At 38.6% G+C, this 19047-nt stretch overlaps 1 protein-coding gene across 1 annotated transcript; it reads left to right on the forward strand.

The window, feature by feature from the left end:
* The first annotated feature begins 1840 nt into the window (after positions 1 to 1840).
* Positions 1841 to 17430, forward strand: sagb (S-antigen; retina and pineal gland (arrestin) b). Its single transcript, XM_048159686.1, has 16 exons — positions 1841 to 3047; positions 7711 to 7765; positions 7910 to 7970; positions 9453 to 9497; positions 9608 to 9807; positions 10503 to 10562; positions 12376 to 12443; positions 12701 to 12836; positions 12934 to 13018; positions 13108 to 13180; positions 15565 to 15702; positions 15783 to 15860; positions 15946 to 15960; positions 16038 to 16090; positions 16301 to 16304; positions 16836 to 17430. Exons 2-16 carry the CDS (start codon positions 7718 to 7720, stop codon positions 16927 to 16929), a joined length of 1158 nt encoding a protein of 385 aa, XP_048015643.1. The 5' UTR covers positions 1841 to 3047; positions 7711 to 7717; the 3' UTR covers positions 16930 to 17430.
* The last annotated feature ends 1617 nt before the right edge of the window (positions 17431 to 19047 follow it).

Below are 19047 nucleotides of genomic sequence, written 5' to 3' on the forward strand. Positions count from 1 at the left end.
TATTTTATTTTTATTTTCGATGCACACAAGCTCATATCCTCACAGCGTTTCCTCCGAGCATGACGTCTGTTTCAAATACTGTATCAAACTCTGCTCAGCTGTTTTGCGAAGGAAAACAAGTGCACTTGTTATCTACCCTGACGCCAGCAGCGGAACTGGTGACGTTTGCACTTAAAGTTTAAAAAACATAAAACAAATGACTGTAATGCTCCTTCATATTCTCTCTAACACTATAAATGATGTATCTGCCATCACGCTAGCTGCCGTGGCTCGTTTTAAAACACTCGTGTCCCCAACGTTCAACGCTGGAGTCTGGCAAGGTGCCAAACAAGTGCACTTGGATTCAGATAGTGAGTGGAGGGGACAGCACACTTTATTGATGACTTGTGGGTGTGGCTTGCGTTTAGCCCCACCCCCCTGACTCATTTGTGGGTGGGGCTGAGAGTGAGTGCTGTATTGTATCGCTCAACGGGCTGTGGAAGGTAATTGTCGCTAATGTATATGAGGTCTCTGTACATGTCTGCTTAATGTTTGCACACCATAAAATGTGTGAGACGTTACTTGCATTTGTTTGTCTTTTTCTTGGATTATTAAAAACAACTTAAACGGGAGAGTCATGTCAATAAGGGCGAGCGAGTTATATTTATCTTTATAGTGTCTGGAAAGTGTTTTAAACATGTTGCGGAGTCCATGTATGTGAGATAAAAAAAAAAAAAAACAGGCTACATTTTCTAACATAAACGTATCACATGACCATTGACTGACCGTTGAAGTCGATTATGTTGAAGCTAGGGCTGCACAATACATCAAAATAAAATTGATATCGCAATATGGCTTCATGCTACTGTCAAATCGCACAGGCTGCGACTTAATTAAATAAATATATGTGCTTATAGTGAACTATACGTGCTTGATATCATGAGCCGCATGCGTGTAAATGTACAAATACAGTGTCCAAAATCGAATACTTCCCTACTGTACAACAGAACGCCAAAAGAGTAGTATGTCCGAATACATGGTATTCCAAAAACAATGGGCGAAAAGTCCCCGGATGACCTACTACTACTGGCAAGATTCTGAAGTGTGCATTCGACATACACTTTACTATCCCAAATTTACAAGCAACCCACCAAAATAAAAGTTCTGTGTTGCTGTTTGAAAATGAATAAATCAAGGCATAAGTATTAGTATTGTAATTTTACAGTAAAAGTAATTTCATTACTCATTTTTATTTTACAGTACAATAGTTTTATTACAGTATATTTCTTATTTTAATATTTTTTTATTTTAATAATGATTTTTAGTCTGAACTGGTTGACGCTATAAAACCACTTAGCACTAGAAAAAAAAAATTGGTGTAGCATTCACTTTAAAACAATTTTCACTTTTAAATTGGTTGTAAATTTCACAAATTATTACAAAGAAATGGTGAGTAACTTTGAATTAAACATGAAAATTTGAAATAATAAGACTGAAATAGTATTTTTCTTGTAAAACATGCTCCAATAATCTGTTTAGAAATAAAATATGTATTGTATTACAGTGAAACTTTCCTTAAATACACCGCATTCCAAATTATTGTGCAAGTGACAGTACAATAAACATTCAGATTTTAGTTTTTCTAAGAAAATGTTTGTTTATTTATCCATGTCTTTTTAGATAACCGGTGCTAATCTTAGACAAAATAATTTGCCAGGTCTGTGGAAACTCTACTTAGAGGTTGTTCCACATTATTAAGCAAGTCACAGTTCTCATGCAATATGGAGAGGAAGAAAGATCTTTCTGAAGATGAAAAGCATGAAATGGTGTAATTTTGTGCAAAAGGCATGAAAACAACTAATAGTGTGTGAAAACTGTGAATGCATTTCAGCCACTCCAAACCAAAGCTCAAAAAGAGAAACATTTCACATTAGTTCAACCCTAAAAGGATTTTGCCATTAAAAAGCCATAGAGCTATTCAAGTCACATGCTGAAAATTCCTGTATTTTTTGTATATCACAATATATGTTGCAGGAAAATAAGATATATTAATGTCAGTTTTTTGTTAATATTGTCCAGCCCGAATTCTCACAAATCAGCTGATTTCCAGGCCTCTCTATGGACAAAAGGGAGTTTGGCTGCCATTTCTTGGACCCTGAAACCCGCTCAGACACTGTGTGCGTGTGATGAGAGCGATAAGAGGGTCTTTTCTCTGCGTGTGTAATCCACTGCGCTGACATCAGCACCGAGACTGCTGAGACCGACAACACGGGTTTAAATCGCAGGGTTTATCATCCGAGCGCTCAGTGTTTCTCCAGCCCCCTCTTTCTTTGATTACCCACACACGCATGCATTAGAGAATGGAACGTTCCAGTCCTTTCTTCTGATTGGTCAATCCAGTGTTCCAGTAAGAGCCCAGCTATTAACCTTAATTTATATGACACTACTAGATCTACTAGTAAAAGACGACACCAATCAGTCTGATTCAGAATATAATGTTCTAAAAACATACCTGGGACACTTTACAACAGGGTTTCATTTCTTAACAGTAGTTAACAAAAGTTAACTGTATTGCTCATTATTAATGTTAATGAGTAAATGGAAACTTATTGTAAATTGTTAGTGAAACTATAGATTTGTATGATTTGAAATCATGCAAGATAATTTTTGTTTAATCATCATTCCTGTAAACTTAGGTAAGGTTTGAATCTACATTGAGAATCAACTCTTTATTGCTTAGATGGTAGGACCATTCACCTCAGAAACCCTTTTCAGTCATCAGATCCCTCATAATCTGTCAGCGCACGCCTTATTATTCTAAATGTATTTCCTTGTTGCTTATTTGCCATGGGTGTGATATAACAATGATTTCCATGTGATACAATGATTGGATTAGTTGTGCATCTTCATTACTTCTGCAAGCCAGAGACGTTAATCTCGCTGACGGTAAACGAATGGCTAGGCGGTGGGCGGAGTCACAGGTTACAAATACTGGCCCTGAACACCGTCGTCCACAACAACACACTTTAACTGGACACACAACTGTATCTGCATCTGAACACAGACAGGTGAGTGTTACTGCTGCAGGACCCGTTCAGATCTGAGGACAAATGGATTATACACTGTCCGGACAAAAAAAAAAAATATATAAAAAAAAAGTCGCTGTTTGGATTTAAATAGGTGAATGCTTAATAGTCTATGACTAGATTATTGCAGTAATTATTATGTTTCTAGCATTTTATATGTTTGACAACAGTTCTTTTAACCCTAATTGATGGAGTGTGTAGCTTTTCATTTTTTAAACAACCATGTAGGAAGACACATCATGGCCATATTCCAGGATGACAAAACCAAGATTCATCAGTCTCAAATTGTGGAAGAATGGTTGGGAGGGAGCATGAAGAATCATTTTCACACATGAATTGGCACCTCTGAATCCAGACCTTAAATTCACTGAAAGTCTTTGGGATGTGCTGGAGAAGACTTAACAGAGTGTTCATCGAAGAAAGTGTAACGCCTCTTGCAGTTCAAAACGCTTATGCTACGGCCTATGCCTTCCGTATTCAACTTACGAAGAAAGTGTAACGCCTCTCGCAGTTCAAAGAGGTTACGCTACATCCTACGTCCTACGCCTTCCGTATTCAACTTACGAAGAAAGTGTAACGCCTCTCGCAGTTCAAAGAGGTTACGCTACCTCCTCTGCCTTCCATATTCAACTTACGAAGAAAGTGTAACACCTCTTGCGGTTCAAAACGTTTACACTAAGTCCTACACCTTCTGTATTCAACTTACGAAGAAACTGTAACGCCTCTCGCGGTTCAAAAGGCTTACGCTACATCCTATGCTTTCTTTATTCAACTTACAAAGAAAGTGTAACGCCTCTTGCGGTTCAAACCGCTTACGCTACGTCCTAGGCCTTCCGTATTCAACTTACGACAAAGAAAGTGTAACGCCTCTCCCGGATCAAAAATGCTTACGCTACATCCTACGCCTTCCATATTCAATTTACAAAGAAAGTGTAACGCCTCTTGTGGTTCAAAATGCTTATGCTACGTCCTACGCCTCCCGTATTCAACTTACAAAGAAAGTGTAACGCCTCTCGCGGTTCAAAATGCTTACGCTACGTCCTACGCCTCCCGTATTCAACTTACGAAGAAAGTGTAACGCCTCTCGCAGTACGAAACACTTACGCTATGTCCTACGCCTTCCGTATTCAATTTACGAAGAAAGTGTAACACCTCTTGCAGTTCAGAGAGGTTACGCTACATCCTACGCCTTCCGTATTCAATTTATGAATAAAGTGTAACGCCTCTCGCGGTTCAAAATGCTTACGCTACGTCCTACGCCTCCCGTATTCAACTTACGAAGAAAGTGTAATGCCTCTCGCAGTTCAAAGAGGTTACGCTACGTCCTAGGCCTTCCGTATTCAACTTACGACGAAGAAAGTGTAACGCCTCTCCCGGATCAAAAACGCTTACGCTACATCCTACGCCTTCCATATTCAATTTACAAAGAAAGTGTAACGCCTCTTGTGGTTCAAAATGCTTATGCTACGTCCTACGCCTCCCGTATTCAACTTACGAAGAAAGTGTAACGCCTCTCGCGGTTCAAAATGCTTACGCTACGTCCTACGCCTCCCGTATTCAACTTACGAAGAAAGTGTAACGCCTCTCGCAGTACGAAACACTTACGCTATGTCCTACGCCTTCCGTATTCAATTTACGAAGAAAGTGTAACACCTCTCGCAGTTCAGAGAGGTTACGCTACGTCCTACGCCTTCCGTATTCAATTTATGAATAAAGTGTAACGCCTCTCGCGGTTCAAAATGCTTACGCTACGTCCTACGCCTCCCGTATTCAACTTACGAAGAAAGTGTAACGCCTCTTGTGGTTCAAAATGCTTACACTACGTCCTACGCCTCCTGTATTCAACTTACGAAGAAAGTGTAACACCTCTCGCAGTTCAGAGAGGTTACGCTACGTCCTACGCCTTCCGTATTCAATTTACGAAGAAAGTGTAACACCTCTCGCAGTTCAGAGAGGTTACGCTACGTCCTACGCCTTCCGTATTCAATTTACGAAGAAAGTGTAACACCTCTCGCAGTTCAGAGAGGTTACGCTACGTCCTACGCCTTCCGTATTCAACTTACGAAGAAAGTGTAATGCCTCTCGCGGTTCAAAATGCTTACGCTACGTCCTACGGCTTCCATATTCAACTTACAAAGAAAGTGTAACGCCTCTCGCGGTTCAAAGAGGTTACGCTACGTCCTAGGCCTTCCGTATTCAACTTACGACGAAGAAAGTGTAACGCCTCTCCCGGATCAAAAACGCTTACGCTACATCCTACGCCTTCCGTATTCAATTTACAAAGAAAGTGTAACGCCTCTTGTGGTTCAAAATGCTTATGCTACGTCCTACGCCTCCCGTATTCAACTTACAAAGAAAGTGTAACGCCTCTCGCGGTTCAAAATGCTTACGCTACATCCTACGCCTCCCGTATTCAACTTACGAAGAAAGTGTAACGCCTCTCGCAGTACGAAACACTTACGCTATGTCCTACGCCTTCCGTATTCAATTTACGAAGAAAGTGTAACACCTCTCGCAGTTCAGAGAGGTTACACTACGTCCTACGCCTTCCGTATTCAACTTACGAAGAAAGTGTAACACCTCTCGCAGTTCAGAGAGGTTACGCTACATCCTACGCCTTCCGTATTCAATTTATGAATAAAGTGTAACGCCTCTCGCGGTTCAAAATGCTTACGCTACGTCCTACGCCTCCCGTATTCAACTTACGAAGAAAGTGTAACACCTCTTGTGGTTCAAAATGCTTACACTACGTCCTACGCCTCCTGTATTCAACTTACGAAGAAAGTGTAACCCCTCTCGCAGTTCAGAGAGGTTACGCTACATCCTACGCCTTCCGTATTCAATTTACGAAGAAAGTGTAACACCTCTCGCAGTTCAGAGAGGTTACGCTACGTCCTACGCCTTCCGTATTCAATTTACGAAGAAAGTGTAACACCTCTCGCAGTTCAGAGAGGTTACGCTACGTCCTACGCCTTCCGTATTGAACTTACGAAGAAAGTGTAACACCTCTCGCAGTTCAGAGAGGTTACGCTACGTCCTACGCCTTCCGTATTCAACTTACGAATAAAGCGTAATGTCTCTCGCGGTTCAAAATGCTTACGCTACGTCCTACGCCTCCCGTATTCAACTTACGAAGAAAGTGTAACGCCTCTCGCAGTACGAAACACTTACGCTATGTCCTACGCCTTCCGTATTCAATTTACGAAGAAAGTGTAACACCTCTCGCAGTTCAGAGAGGTTACACTACGTCCTACGCCTTCCGTATTCAACTTACGAAGAAAGTGTAACACCTCTCGCAGTTCAGAGGTTACGCTACGTCCTACGCCTTCCGTATTCAATTTATGAATAAAGTGTAACGCCTCTCGCAGTTCAAAATGCTTACGCTACGTCCTACGCCTCCCGTATTCAACTTACGAAGAAAGTGTAACACCTCTTGTGGTTCAAAATGCTTACACTACGTCCTACGCCTCCTGTATTCAACTTACGAAGAAAGTGTAACACCTCTCGCAGTTCAGAGAGGTTACGCTACGTCCTACGCCTTCCGTATTCAATTTACGAAGAAAGTGTAACACCTCTCGCAGTTCAGAGAGGTTACGCTACGTCCTACGCCTTCCGTATTCAATTTACGAAGAAAGTGTAACACCTCTCGCAGTTCAGAGAGGTTACGCTACGTCCTACGCCTTCCGTATTCAACTTACGAAGAAAGTGTAACACCTCTCGCAGTTCAGAGAGGTTACGCTACGTCCTACGCCTTCCGTATTCAACTTACGAATAAAGCGTAATGCCTCTCGCGGTTCAAAATGCTTACGCTACGTCCTACACCTCCCGTATTCAACTTACGAAGAAAGTGTAACACCTCTCACGGTTACGCTATGTCCTACGCCTTCCGTATTCAATTTATGAAGAAAGTGTAACGCCTCTCGCAGTTCAAAGAGGTTACGCTACATCCTACGTCCTACTCCTTTATTCAACTTACGAAGAAAGTGTAATGCCTCTCGCAGTTCAAAGAGGTTACGCTACATCCTACGACTTCTGTATTCAATTTACGAAGAAAGTGTAACGCCTCTCGCAGTTTAAAACGCTTGTGCTATGTCCTACGCCTTCAGCTCTCAACAATGGGACAGGAGAGCTGTCAGTCAATAAATGGGAAAGCAAAGTAATTTGCATTACTGATGTGAAAAAGTAACTCAGATATTTTCTTGTAAATTTAAAAGTAATGTGTTACTGTACTAATTACTTGAGAAAAGTAATATGATTACATAACTCACGTTACTTGTAATGTGTTCCCCCAACACTGCATATAACAAGCAAGAAACATAATAATCACTGCAATAATGATCCAATCATAGACTCTTAAGCAGTTAAGTGTGTGTTGACTTGAGGTTTAGGTTACACTAGATTAGTGTTGTGAGTCATCGGCTCAGACCTGAAACTGCTGATGAGTGTGTGTGTGTGTGTGTGTGTGTGTGTGTGTGTGTTTACTGATACACATTCAGTCTAAAAGAGTCTAAAAATCCTCTGAAACCAAGAGCCATCAGTTAAAAAAAACTTGAGATGGCTGAATGTTTATAATATTATGATTTATGGTAATGAATATTAATAATGAGTATGTTTTGATCATCGTTGTTTATATTTCTGCTTTAAGAGACACAATGAGTCCCAAACACGTCATCTACAAGAAACTCTCCAGAGACAAATCTGTGAGTATCTGTCCTTCCCTTTTCATCACTTTTGTCTGTTTTCAGTTTCATTGTATCAGTGCTGTTTTGTGTAGTAGTGTCTGTGTTGTTAGCTAATGTTTGTGTGTTAGTGCAGTGATTGGTTAACTGTGTGTGATGTCATAGGTTGGCGTTTACATGGGGAAACGGGATTTCGTCGACCACTGCGACTTTGTTGATCCTGTTGGTGAGTTTAGCAGCCAATCACGGCTCACTTGCAAATCACTGTATAGCCACATCAGGCTTTAATATATAGACTATGGGCAAACAGGATATGATGTCACACTGTTTTTAAGACAGGGATTTCCAAACTGTTTTGTCAGCCAAACTTCTCTGACCTAAAATATTTAATATCTCAATTTTAATTTAGTGATTCTTTTAGTGGTCAATTAATGGTCACATCATTTTTTTTATGTGTTTTATTTATTTTTTTAAATTTAATTATTTGGTAACACTTTACAATAAGGTCTCATTGGTTAACATCTTGAGCAAAATATTTTTTACAGCATTTATTAATTAATGTCAGTTCATAAAATGTTCATGTTAGTTCACAGTGCATTTACTAATGTCACCGAATACACTTTTAAATTTTAATAATGTATTAGTAAATTATTAAACTAACATGAACTAAGATTAATAAATGCTGTAGAAATTCATTTTTAGTCCATGTTAAATAATGTTGTTGTAAAGTGTTTTATTTTATCTTATTTTATTAGACCTTTTTTATAATCAATTATTAGCTTTTGATCAGCTGAACCCAGTTTGAGAAACCCTGCTTTAAGAAATAAATCACAAAACATCATGAAATCGTCTAATTAGTAGCATTTACTCCACTGCAAAACTGTGTTCAGGTCAATCTGTGACGTTTTGATCCTTTGTTGGTCAAATGTCGTGTAACCAGGTCAGGGTTCATCTTGAACTTTAGTACAGAGCGGAAGATGAAACTTCGGTAACACTTTACTTACAGCCTTTATATATAATGCATTATTAATGCATTAATTATGCCTTGTAATGCACCTTATATTGCGCTGTATGATCTGTATGAATAATTGTAACCACAGTTATAATACATTATAATACTTAAGTTACACCTTTAGAAAGTATAAAGCATTAAAACACATGACAACCAATTTCAGATGTAACAAGGAATCTGCAAATATTATAATGCATTTTAACTTTGGATACAAATATTTATTAAAATGTGTTATAATGTACATTATGAATACCTTTATAATGCATGATACATAAAGGCTTTAAGTAAACTGTTTAAATGTGCTTAAATGTGCATTTCTTCTCTCCCATGATTAAAATAAACTTTAACTGAAATAAAATATTTTAAAAAACGTATTTTATTTCATTTTAAGTAACATTTCTCGTTTTCATTTAGTTTAACTTGATAACTAAAATAACTAAAACTGAAATAAAAATTAATTCAAACTATATAGTAATTTTTGTTATATATGTAATATATGTCTACATAGTTTTTATGAATATTTTGAATGAATTTTATTTGTATATTTTTTTGTTTTAATTTTAAAAGGTAAAATATAAAAATAAAAACTAATTCAAAATATTAATAAAAAAAAACTATAACTGTATCTGAGTGACATTAAAATAACACTGATGTACAGCTGACAGATTTCTCTCCCTCTCTCTCTCATGTTTTCAGATGGTGTAGTGCTGATCGACCCAGAGCAGGTGAAGGGAAAGAAAGGTAAGTTCATATTCACAGACAGATGGCAGTGTTGAGCTGTATGTGTGTGTTGAGCCTGTGAAGCCTGTGTAGATGAATTAATCTACTGTATGTGTGTTTATCTCCTCTAGTCTACGTCATGTTGTCCTGTACATTCCGATACGGTCGGGACGATATGGACGTCTTGGGAATTGCGTTCCGCAGGGATATTTTCCTGTGCACACGGCAGGTCTATCCTCCTCTCCAGGACAAGGAACGCAGCATTCACACCAAAGTGCAAGAGAAGATCCTGCGTAAGCTCGGAGACAATGCGTATCCCTTCTTCTTTGAGGTTAGAGTCAGGTTTGATCACTTTTATTCATGGCAGACTAACAAACTTTTGCTTTAAAGTGCCCCGTAATGCTATTTTTAAAGGTTCCTAATTTTGTTTTGGAGTCTCCTACAACAGGTTTACATGCATCCAAGGTCAAAAACACTTTAATTTTCTCATAATATCCATTGCAGCATCAGCTCTTTTTTCTCATAGTGTCTGAAACGGTTCGTTTAAAGATTCGGTCTCTCTAAACCCCGCCTTTCTAAGATCCTGCTCTGCTCCGATTGGTCAGACGGCCCATCAAAGTGGATTTGCTTTGGCAGCAGAAAATAGCGTCTTCTCGACATGAACAACACGAACCAAACTCTTCCAGTCTCAGATACAACTACAGTGTTTGAGGGCGGGGCAAAAAGGCTGGCATTATGCAAATTGGTTACAAACATAACCTATGTAGTTTCAGCAGGAAGTGAGACTGGAATTACTGACGACTCCTTTCAGTTCAGAATCGATTCTTTCTTTTATGAGGCAAAAACTCCATTAATCTGAACTTTGATCTTTGAAACTTTGCAGACCTTTAACATTCAGAAACATCTCCGTTACACACTGCATGAAAGGTCATATCCAAAAAAGCACAATAGGGGCTCTTTAAGTGGGTTTGTGTGGGTGAATATGTTGTGATTTCTGAAACCGCCATCGAATGTGTTTTCTCTCAGTTTCCAGATAACCTGCCTTGTTCTGTAGCCCTGCAGCCGGCGCCGACAGACCCAGGAAAGGTAAACGACTAAAAACATCATAACCACAAACATTCAGTGTTTTCATACTATTGTAGGTTTTATTTTTACGTTTTGGTTAAAGTTTTAGTCATTTCATTGTGTTTTTGTCATTTTTATTAGAGCCCAAGCCCAAAGGGTGAAGGCCTTATTGTTTTCCTTAGGTAAATTTGCTCTTTTATGACCTCTCAGGCACTTTCGGGTCCTTTAACATACTCAAAAACTCTTGAACCCTGGTGGGGGGCTCCGTGGCACACCCTTTTATATGGTTGGATTTGAGGGGCTCTGTAGCGCAGCCCTTTTCCACTACAGTAACCAAACTTCATACAGTTATAGATCTCATCGGGCCGTATAACATTCGCACTCCAAGTCATATGCTGGAATTTGATATGCTCCTCCTAGATCGCATCTGATCGCAACCAAACTCGGTCAGCATGAAGTCAAGACATTGATGATGTTAATTTGCGAGTGGATTTTTGATATCTTGAACAGTTTGGCTGTGCCGTTGAAACAAATTTATGGCGAGAAAAGGGAAACAGGAAGTGTGTTATAACTTCTGCATACATTGATTGATTTTAATGAAACTTTAGGAAGCCGACCACATGGATGTGACTATTGTGAGTCAAAGTTATAGTGCCACCAACTGGCAGCAGGAAATGTCACTTTCAAAATGCTTTGAGATCACCCTTTTATTTTTACCCGATTTGCTTCAGTCTTCATCAGAATAATGGCGTTTTACCTACAGTCACCAATGTGTCTCTTTAAGTCGGACAACTTTCTAATTTACAGTCATTAACTCCAACCAACAAGACGTCGGCTATTTTTTGAGAAGTCATGCTCTGAATTTTTAACTATTTCTCGTAGGTGATTCTTATGATTCACACCAAACTTTTCTGAACATGATGCCAAGACACATGCTACATCGCAAATGGATATTGGATATCTAGAACTGTGTTGTCATGGCAAGGAATTAAATTCATGACAAAAAGGGCAACAGGAAGAGTCTCATATCTTGACAAAATCCTTTTCATTCACCCAGTTTAAATGGATATTACCTGTCATGCACAGTCTCCCTAAAGCCTCCGGAGTGGCAGTTGTGCCAGGCTTGGGCCCGTCATCAATGCTTGCAGCTATATTTTCTAAATGTCTATATAGTTTTTAAATCATTTTTGTTTCAGTTTTTGGTTTAGTAATTTTAAGTTGCACTAAATGAAAATGAGAAATGTGAAGATTAAACAAAATGAGTTTAGTGAATTTTATATTTATATTTATTTAAAGTAAAGCTACATAATTTTGATAAATTTAGAATTTTTTAATGCGGATCAGAGAGATAATTCTCCCATGATTCTGAATAGACAACTAAACGTGTAATTTACTAGAGGTTCTGACAAAATATGAATTCCTGTCCAAGTATGTTTAAAAAAAATATTGAATTAATAAGTTTATTATTATTTTGTTTTTTAAAATCTATTGAGTGAATGATTCAATGACTCACTCACTCATATACTTCATTTGTTTCATTACTTGATGATTCAGTGTTTTTGAATGAATCTCTTGAATGAATGATTCAATTATATTTTTTAACCGTCACGTGTCACCACCTACTGGTGTATCGATGTAATTGATGCAGTCTTTATTTGAAGCTTCAAATCTAGGAATAAGATTGAGTGTGTGTTTGTGATCACGATGTTTTAACGTTTAATCGCGCAGCTCTAAATTCAAGTAGTGAAAGTTTTATGGCTTTAGTTCAACTATAATAGCTTGAAATGTACTTGTCTAATTAACTGGAGTAAAAGTTATGTCTGTGTTTGTGCAGCGCTGTGCCGTGGAGTTTGAGGTGAAGGCGTTCTGTGCAGAAAATCAAGATGAAAAAGCCCAAAAGAGGTGAGAAAAGTCACTTATATTCATTATAAAGTACGAAATCAGAACAACACAAGACACCTCAAGGCAAAATAGTAGCCAATCAGAAGCCTTGCAGATACTGTGGTTGGAGCAATTATTATTTTTAGTGTGGTGGAAATAGATTGATGTCTTGTTTGAGACCCAGACCATGATCATGTGGTCTTGAGGGTCCTGAGACCAAAACTACAAGATCAAGACTCTATTAACTCTATACCGCATCTCTCTCTCTCTTTCTGCAGGAGTACAGTCCGGTTGGCCATCAGAAAGATCCAGTATGCTCCAGATAAAGGCGGCGCGGCCCCGATGGGCGAGACCACCTGTGAATTTGTGATGTCTGATAAACCGCTGCACATGCGTGTCACTCTGGAGAAAGAGGTGGGACGTTTTTCAACCTTAGTGATTGCAACCATAAACATATTCCATATCTAAACATAAATAAATCCATTCAATTCTGCGATTGTTCATGTTACAGACGTATTACCATGGAGAGGAGATCAACATCAGCGTGGAAATTGACAACAGTTCCAACAGGAACGTGAAGGACGTGTCAGTCTCAGGTACATAAACACAGTTATCACTTTAAATACTGATGGGAAAGTGTATTTTTGGTGTGTTACAGTGTGTGTTTTCTGTTTCTCTGTAACAGTGGAGCAGATTACTAATGTGGTGCTTTACTCAAATGACAAATACATCAGCCCTGTGGCCTATGAGGACACCATGTGAGTACAAACACAGTCAGTGACGTCACAGCGATGTCACGTGCTCTTATGACATAATAGAATGAGTTCTCTGCATTCTGAAGTGACTGACTGAATCACTCCTTAGAGGAAACAGTGGAGTAAAGTGGATCATTGAGCTGTTTGTTTTGATCCATATCCTCAGTATTGAATAAAATGCAGTGTAAGTGTAAAGTCACAATTGATGCTTTTCTTGACTTTGCACACCTTTTTGGACCCTTTTTATTTTATCATGTGATCATGTGACACTGAAGACTGGAGTAATGATGCTGAAAATTCAGCTTTGATCACAGGAATAAATTACAGTTTAACATATATTCACATAGAAAACAGATATTTTGAATTGTAATAATATTTCAGAATTTGGCTGATTTTACTGCATTTTTGGTCAAATAAATGGTGAGCATATGAGACTTTTTTTTCAAAACCTTTAATTGTACTGACCCCAAACGGTAGTGTATTTCACCATATCCTCTGAGTTATATTATCCTGGCATTAAATTACAAAAAAATCAACACTGCTGTGATAGGATTTCCAATACAGTTTCTAAGGGAGTGACTGTAAATGTGACATCTCTCTTTCCTGTAACTGCTATAATCCATCTCTTTACATTTTCCTCCTCTTTTGGAAAGTCTTGGGAAGGCAATAGTGGAGTTTTTCTTTCACTGTTGGAAAATGCTATCGTGTCATCTCCAATTCACCACTATAGAAGTTTGTCCTTTTATAGTCTACTTCCGCATTCCAAACCTAAAAATGTGAAAAGGTTCACTGAGCTTGTTGCAGTGCTTTCTGGGAATTACTTCTCCATGAAGAATACATTCATTGCTACTCTTAATATAGGAATAGGAACATTTTGGAATCTAGATAAGCAGCTCACTAGATCCATGTGTAACATTTAGGGAGTCTTGCCTTTATGATGTCACTGTGAGAATGGATTCTTTATGATGTCACTGTGAGAATGGATTCTCTATGATGTCACTGTGAGAATAGACTCTCTATGATGTCACTGTGAGAATGGAGTCTCTATGATGTCACTAAAAATGGAGTCTCTATGATGTCACTGTGAGAATGGAGTCTCTATGATGTCACTAAAAATGGAGTCTCTATGATGTCACTGTGAGAATGGAGTCTCTATGATGTCACTAAAAATGGAGTCTCTATGATGTCACTGTGAGAATGGAGTCTCTATGATGTCACTAAAAATGGAGTCTCTATGATGTCACTGTGAGAATGGAGTCATTATGATGTCACTGTGAGAATGGCGTCTCTATGATGTCACTGTGAGAATGGAGTCTCTATGATGTCACTAAAAATGGAGTCTTTATGATGTCACTGTGAGAATGGAGTCTTTATGATGTCACTGTGAGAATGAAGACTTTATGATGTCACTGTGAGAATGGAGTCATTATGATGTCACTGTGAGAATGGAGTCTCTATGATGTCACTGTGATGTCACTGTGAGAATGGCGTCTCTATGATGTCACTGTGAGAATGGAATCTCTATGATGTCACTGTGAGAATGGAGTCTCTATGATGTCACTAAAAATGGAGTCTTTATGATGTCACAGTGAAAATGAAGACTTTATGATGTCACTGTGAGAATGGAATCTCTATGATGTCACAGTGAGAATGGAGTCTTTATGATGTCACTGTGAAAATGAAGACTTTATGATGTCACTGTGAGAATGGAATCTCTATGATGTCATAGTGAGAATGGAGTCTTTATGATGTCACAGTGAAAATGAAGACTTTATGATGTCACTGTGAGAATGGAATCTCTATGATGTCACAGTGAGAATGGAGTCTTTATGATGTCACTGTGAAAATGAAGACTTTATGATGTCACTGTGAGAATGGAATCTCTATGATGTCATAGTGAGAATGGAGTCTTTATGATGTCACTGTGAAAATGAAGACTTTATGATGTCACTGTGAGAATGAAGACTTTATGATGTCACTGTGAGAATGGAGTCTTTATGATGTCACTGTGAAAATGAAGACTTTATGATGTCACTGTGAGAATGGAATCTTTATGATGTCACAGTGAAAATGAAGACTTTATGATGTCACTGTGATGTCACTATGAGAATATAGTCTCTATGATGTCACTGTGAAAATGGAGTCTTTATGATGTCACAGTGAAAATGAAGACTTTATGATGTCACTGTGATGTCACTATGAGAATATAGTCTCTATGATGTCACTGTGAAAATGGAGTCTTTATGATGTCACAGTGAGAGTGTTGCATTTATGTATCATTATTGTGTAACGTGTCTTGTGTTTGTGATGTCTTTTGTTTGAGTGTTGTAAGCCTCTGTTATGTCGATTTGTTGTCATTGTGGTAAAATGAAGCTGTTGGTTCACAGGGACACAGTGCCCGCTGGTACCAGTCTGAAGAAGGTGTTCACTCTCTGTCCTCTACTGAGCAGTAACCGCGAGAGACATGGAATCGCTGTGGATGGAAAACTGAAGCATGAGGACACTAACCTGGCCTCCTCTAGCATGTGAGTGCGGCTCATTCGGCATCTATTCGAGGATGATCTGAAAGGGCCCTAATGTTTCTCTATCTGAATTTTCCCTTCAGCGTAAAGGATGAAGTTCTGAAGGAGATTCTGGGCATGTTGGTGGCCTATAGGGTGGTGTTGAAGTGTAATGCGGTGGGGTGAGTGAACACCAGTTTAGGTTCAGCGTCGATTCATACATAGAGGAAAGGCTTTGCTAATGGCTTTATTTCTGCTCTCTTACAGCGTCATTGGAACCAGGTGAGTTTTGATTGGTGTAGAATTTTCTCAGATTTCAGAGTGTGTAAGTGTGTAAGATGTAATCGTGTGTGTTTCAGTGAGGTTGCCGTGGAGGTTCCCTTCAAACTCATGCATCCCAAACCTGATCCAGGTGAGCTGATCATATTGTCAAAAAAAAAAAAAAAAAAAAAAAAAAAAAAAAAATATATATATATATATATATATATATATATATATATATATATATATATATATATATATATATATATAATATTGTATAAAGCTCTATATAAACATATATGACTTGCCTTGATAATAACTGAATGTTGTCTCTTTTATTTTCTCCGTTCTCCTCCTAAAGAGAGGTAAGCCACAAGAATTCACTCTGTGTTTCCCATTGTAATTGTCCATTATCAGGGTGTATATTCAGTGGGGTTTGTGATACCGCTTATGCTATATGTGCCACTATATAATACCCTTCATATAGAGTCCTCGTGTCTCTGATTCCACGTGTTCACTGCACAATGTGTGGTGTACACTTCCCTGTCTTTAATCTCCAACAACACACTCTCGAGATGATAAACGATCCGCGTTGGCTCTGAGAAGGGAAAGTTGAGAGCGCGAGGAGCGCCGATATCAGTGTCCGATCTAAATGCGATCCCGTCTCTTGTGTAGAGCCCCAGTTTAGTGCTGTTCTTTGAGTAAATCTGTTGTTACTGTTCAATAGAAACATATTTCTGACATTAGAACAGGGGTGTGTGTGTCGTTGACATAAAACCCCTTTGTTCCCGTTTTCTGATTTAGTGTTCCTCTTCATCTCTACATCGGCCTTTTACGTTGATTGAGTTTCTTGTTGTGTCTCTTTGTGTGATGTTAATGCTTGTGTGTGTGTTTAGTGACGACACAACTGACCTGGTGTTCGAGGAGTTTAAACGCTCATATCTGAAAGGAATCATCGGCGATGATGACGAATCTCCGGCTGAGCCTTGAGAGCCTTCTCCATGGATGACACGTATATGTGTTTTGTGCAGGCAGAATCGTGCGTATAAAGATTCAGAAGCATTAGTGGATGCATGTTGAGATTGTGTAGATGATGTGATGTGTTTTAATGCAAGAACGTTTAAGCCAGGTTAGAAAAACAAACTGGCCGAATAATCATATGCTGCAGACTGCATAATATAGTTAAATTGATCTTAGTTGCTTAATATTTGCATTTTGATGCATAAGATGTATTTGAACCAAAAAATAAAGCAGTTCACCTAAAATAAACCTTGTTTCAAGTGTGAACTTAGCTTCTTAGTACAATAAAATTGTAAATCTAGATCTTTCCATAAGAATAACTGATATCAGTACGTAATTTGTTGTATTTGTCACAAATGGATGTATTATATAGGAAATCATTTTGCAGTGTACATTTTTAAAGAGGTCAATTCTGTTGTTATTTGCTCTGTATATGCTTTGAGAGAAAATAAAACTATTTGTGACGGCAAACAGCTACATGGTCTCTATACCAAAAGAGCAAAAGACTGGGAATTTTCAACAAATTCATCATTACAGAGCTGTTACTGAAGCCCTGTAAGGATAAAGTGGCAAAGTCTTAGTTTAATTAACACCACAAAACATATTACAGTTAACATATAGTTTTACTATTGCTTTGTGTGTTCATCTGCTTGACTTTATTGAATAGCCCACATTCTTATGGCAGCAATTCAGAGATAAACCCAAACCTGTTTACCTTGAGCAATCTGTGTTTCAATTGATGAAGACTTCTTGTTGCATTTATAATAATAGTGCGGAAGTCATTAACCCAGTAGGCTGCTTGTCTAGACAACATTTTAAGACACCACAGGCATGTGCCTGACAAAACTCAGTGAAAATAATGTCATCCATGTGGAGAATTGATGAATAAAACTGCAGAGAACTGACATAAGTGTTTAAATCAAATTAAAATGTGCCGTTTACACAATAGTTGCATGTCCTAATGCTTATTTGCTGAGGCCCGGTTTCACAGACAGGGCTTAAGGCTGATTTATACTTCTGCGTCGAGTGTACGCCTGTGATTGGTCTGCTAGAACCCCTCCCTCAGGTCAAAAAACTGGCGCGGAGCACTCGGAGAAGAGCGAGCACTTTCAACTTCACTATGAATGAAAAAACACTCTGTTTCAGAGGACACATGAAGTCAAACTGCAACAAAAGTCATTACCTATTTGCCGCTTCTCTGCCGTTTCTGTTTGTAAGCTTCTCTGACAACGTACATGACGAGCTGCTTCTTCTTCGGCTTTTGTTTTGATCCTCAACATGACCGCGGACACTGCCTCCTAGTGGTCTGCATGCACGTCGACGCAGACAACGACGCAGAAGTATAAATGAAAACAGACGCATAGCCTACGGCGCAGAAGCTCCAACGTAGGTCCGACGCTGAAGTATAAATCAGCCTTTAGCCTAAGCCAGGATTAGGTCTTGGTTCAAGTAGGATATTTAAGTAACATTTATAAATGTACACTAGAAAAAAACATTACTGGTGTGCATCTTGAGATAAAACAATTGAAATTTTGTAGGTGGCGCTATTTTGCCACACCTAATTCTGAAACCTATATCAGATGTAAATGTTCACCACTTCTGATGCGTGTGCAAAGTTTCATGAGTTTTCAAGCACTCAAAAATGGAATTCATTTCAGAGAAGAATTATTGACTGATCAATTACAATAGGGTCCTCACACCATCGGTGCTCGGGCCCTAAAAATACACCAAATACCCAGATAATTAACCAAAAAAAAAAAAAAGTGTGGAATGTTGGACACTTCATGCACTCAAACTGTCGCAGCTTTATTTACATAGCGAAGGGGTTGAGTACATAGTGTATAGTGCGTCATTTGGAACACAACTAATGGGTCTTTTGAATGAGTTTTTGGTTAAATGCCTGAAAGGTCCCCTTGATTTTGCCAAGTAAGACATGTTCCTGGATTAACATATTTTGTTGATCCTGGAACAACATTCCAGTCTGAAAATTTAGTCTTAACCCTATTCCTACCCCTAAACCTAATCCTACCCAAAACTTATGCCTAAAAATCAGAGGGGAAAGATAGGTGAATAACAATAGCCGCTTTT

This window comes from Megalobrama amblycephala, linkage group LG16, assembly GCF_018812025.1.
Source record: "Megalobrama amblycephala isolate DHTTF-2021 linkage group LG16, ASM1881202v1, whole genome shotgun sequence".
NCBI classification, from domain to species: domain Eukaryota; kingdom Metazoa; phylum Chordata; class Actinopteri; order Cypriniformes; family Xenocyprididae; genus Megalobrama; species Megalobrama amblycephala.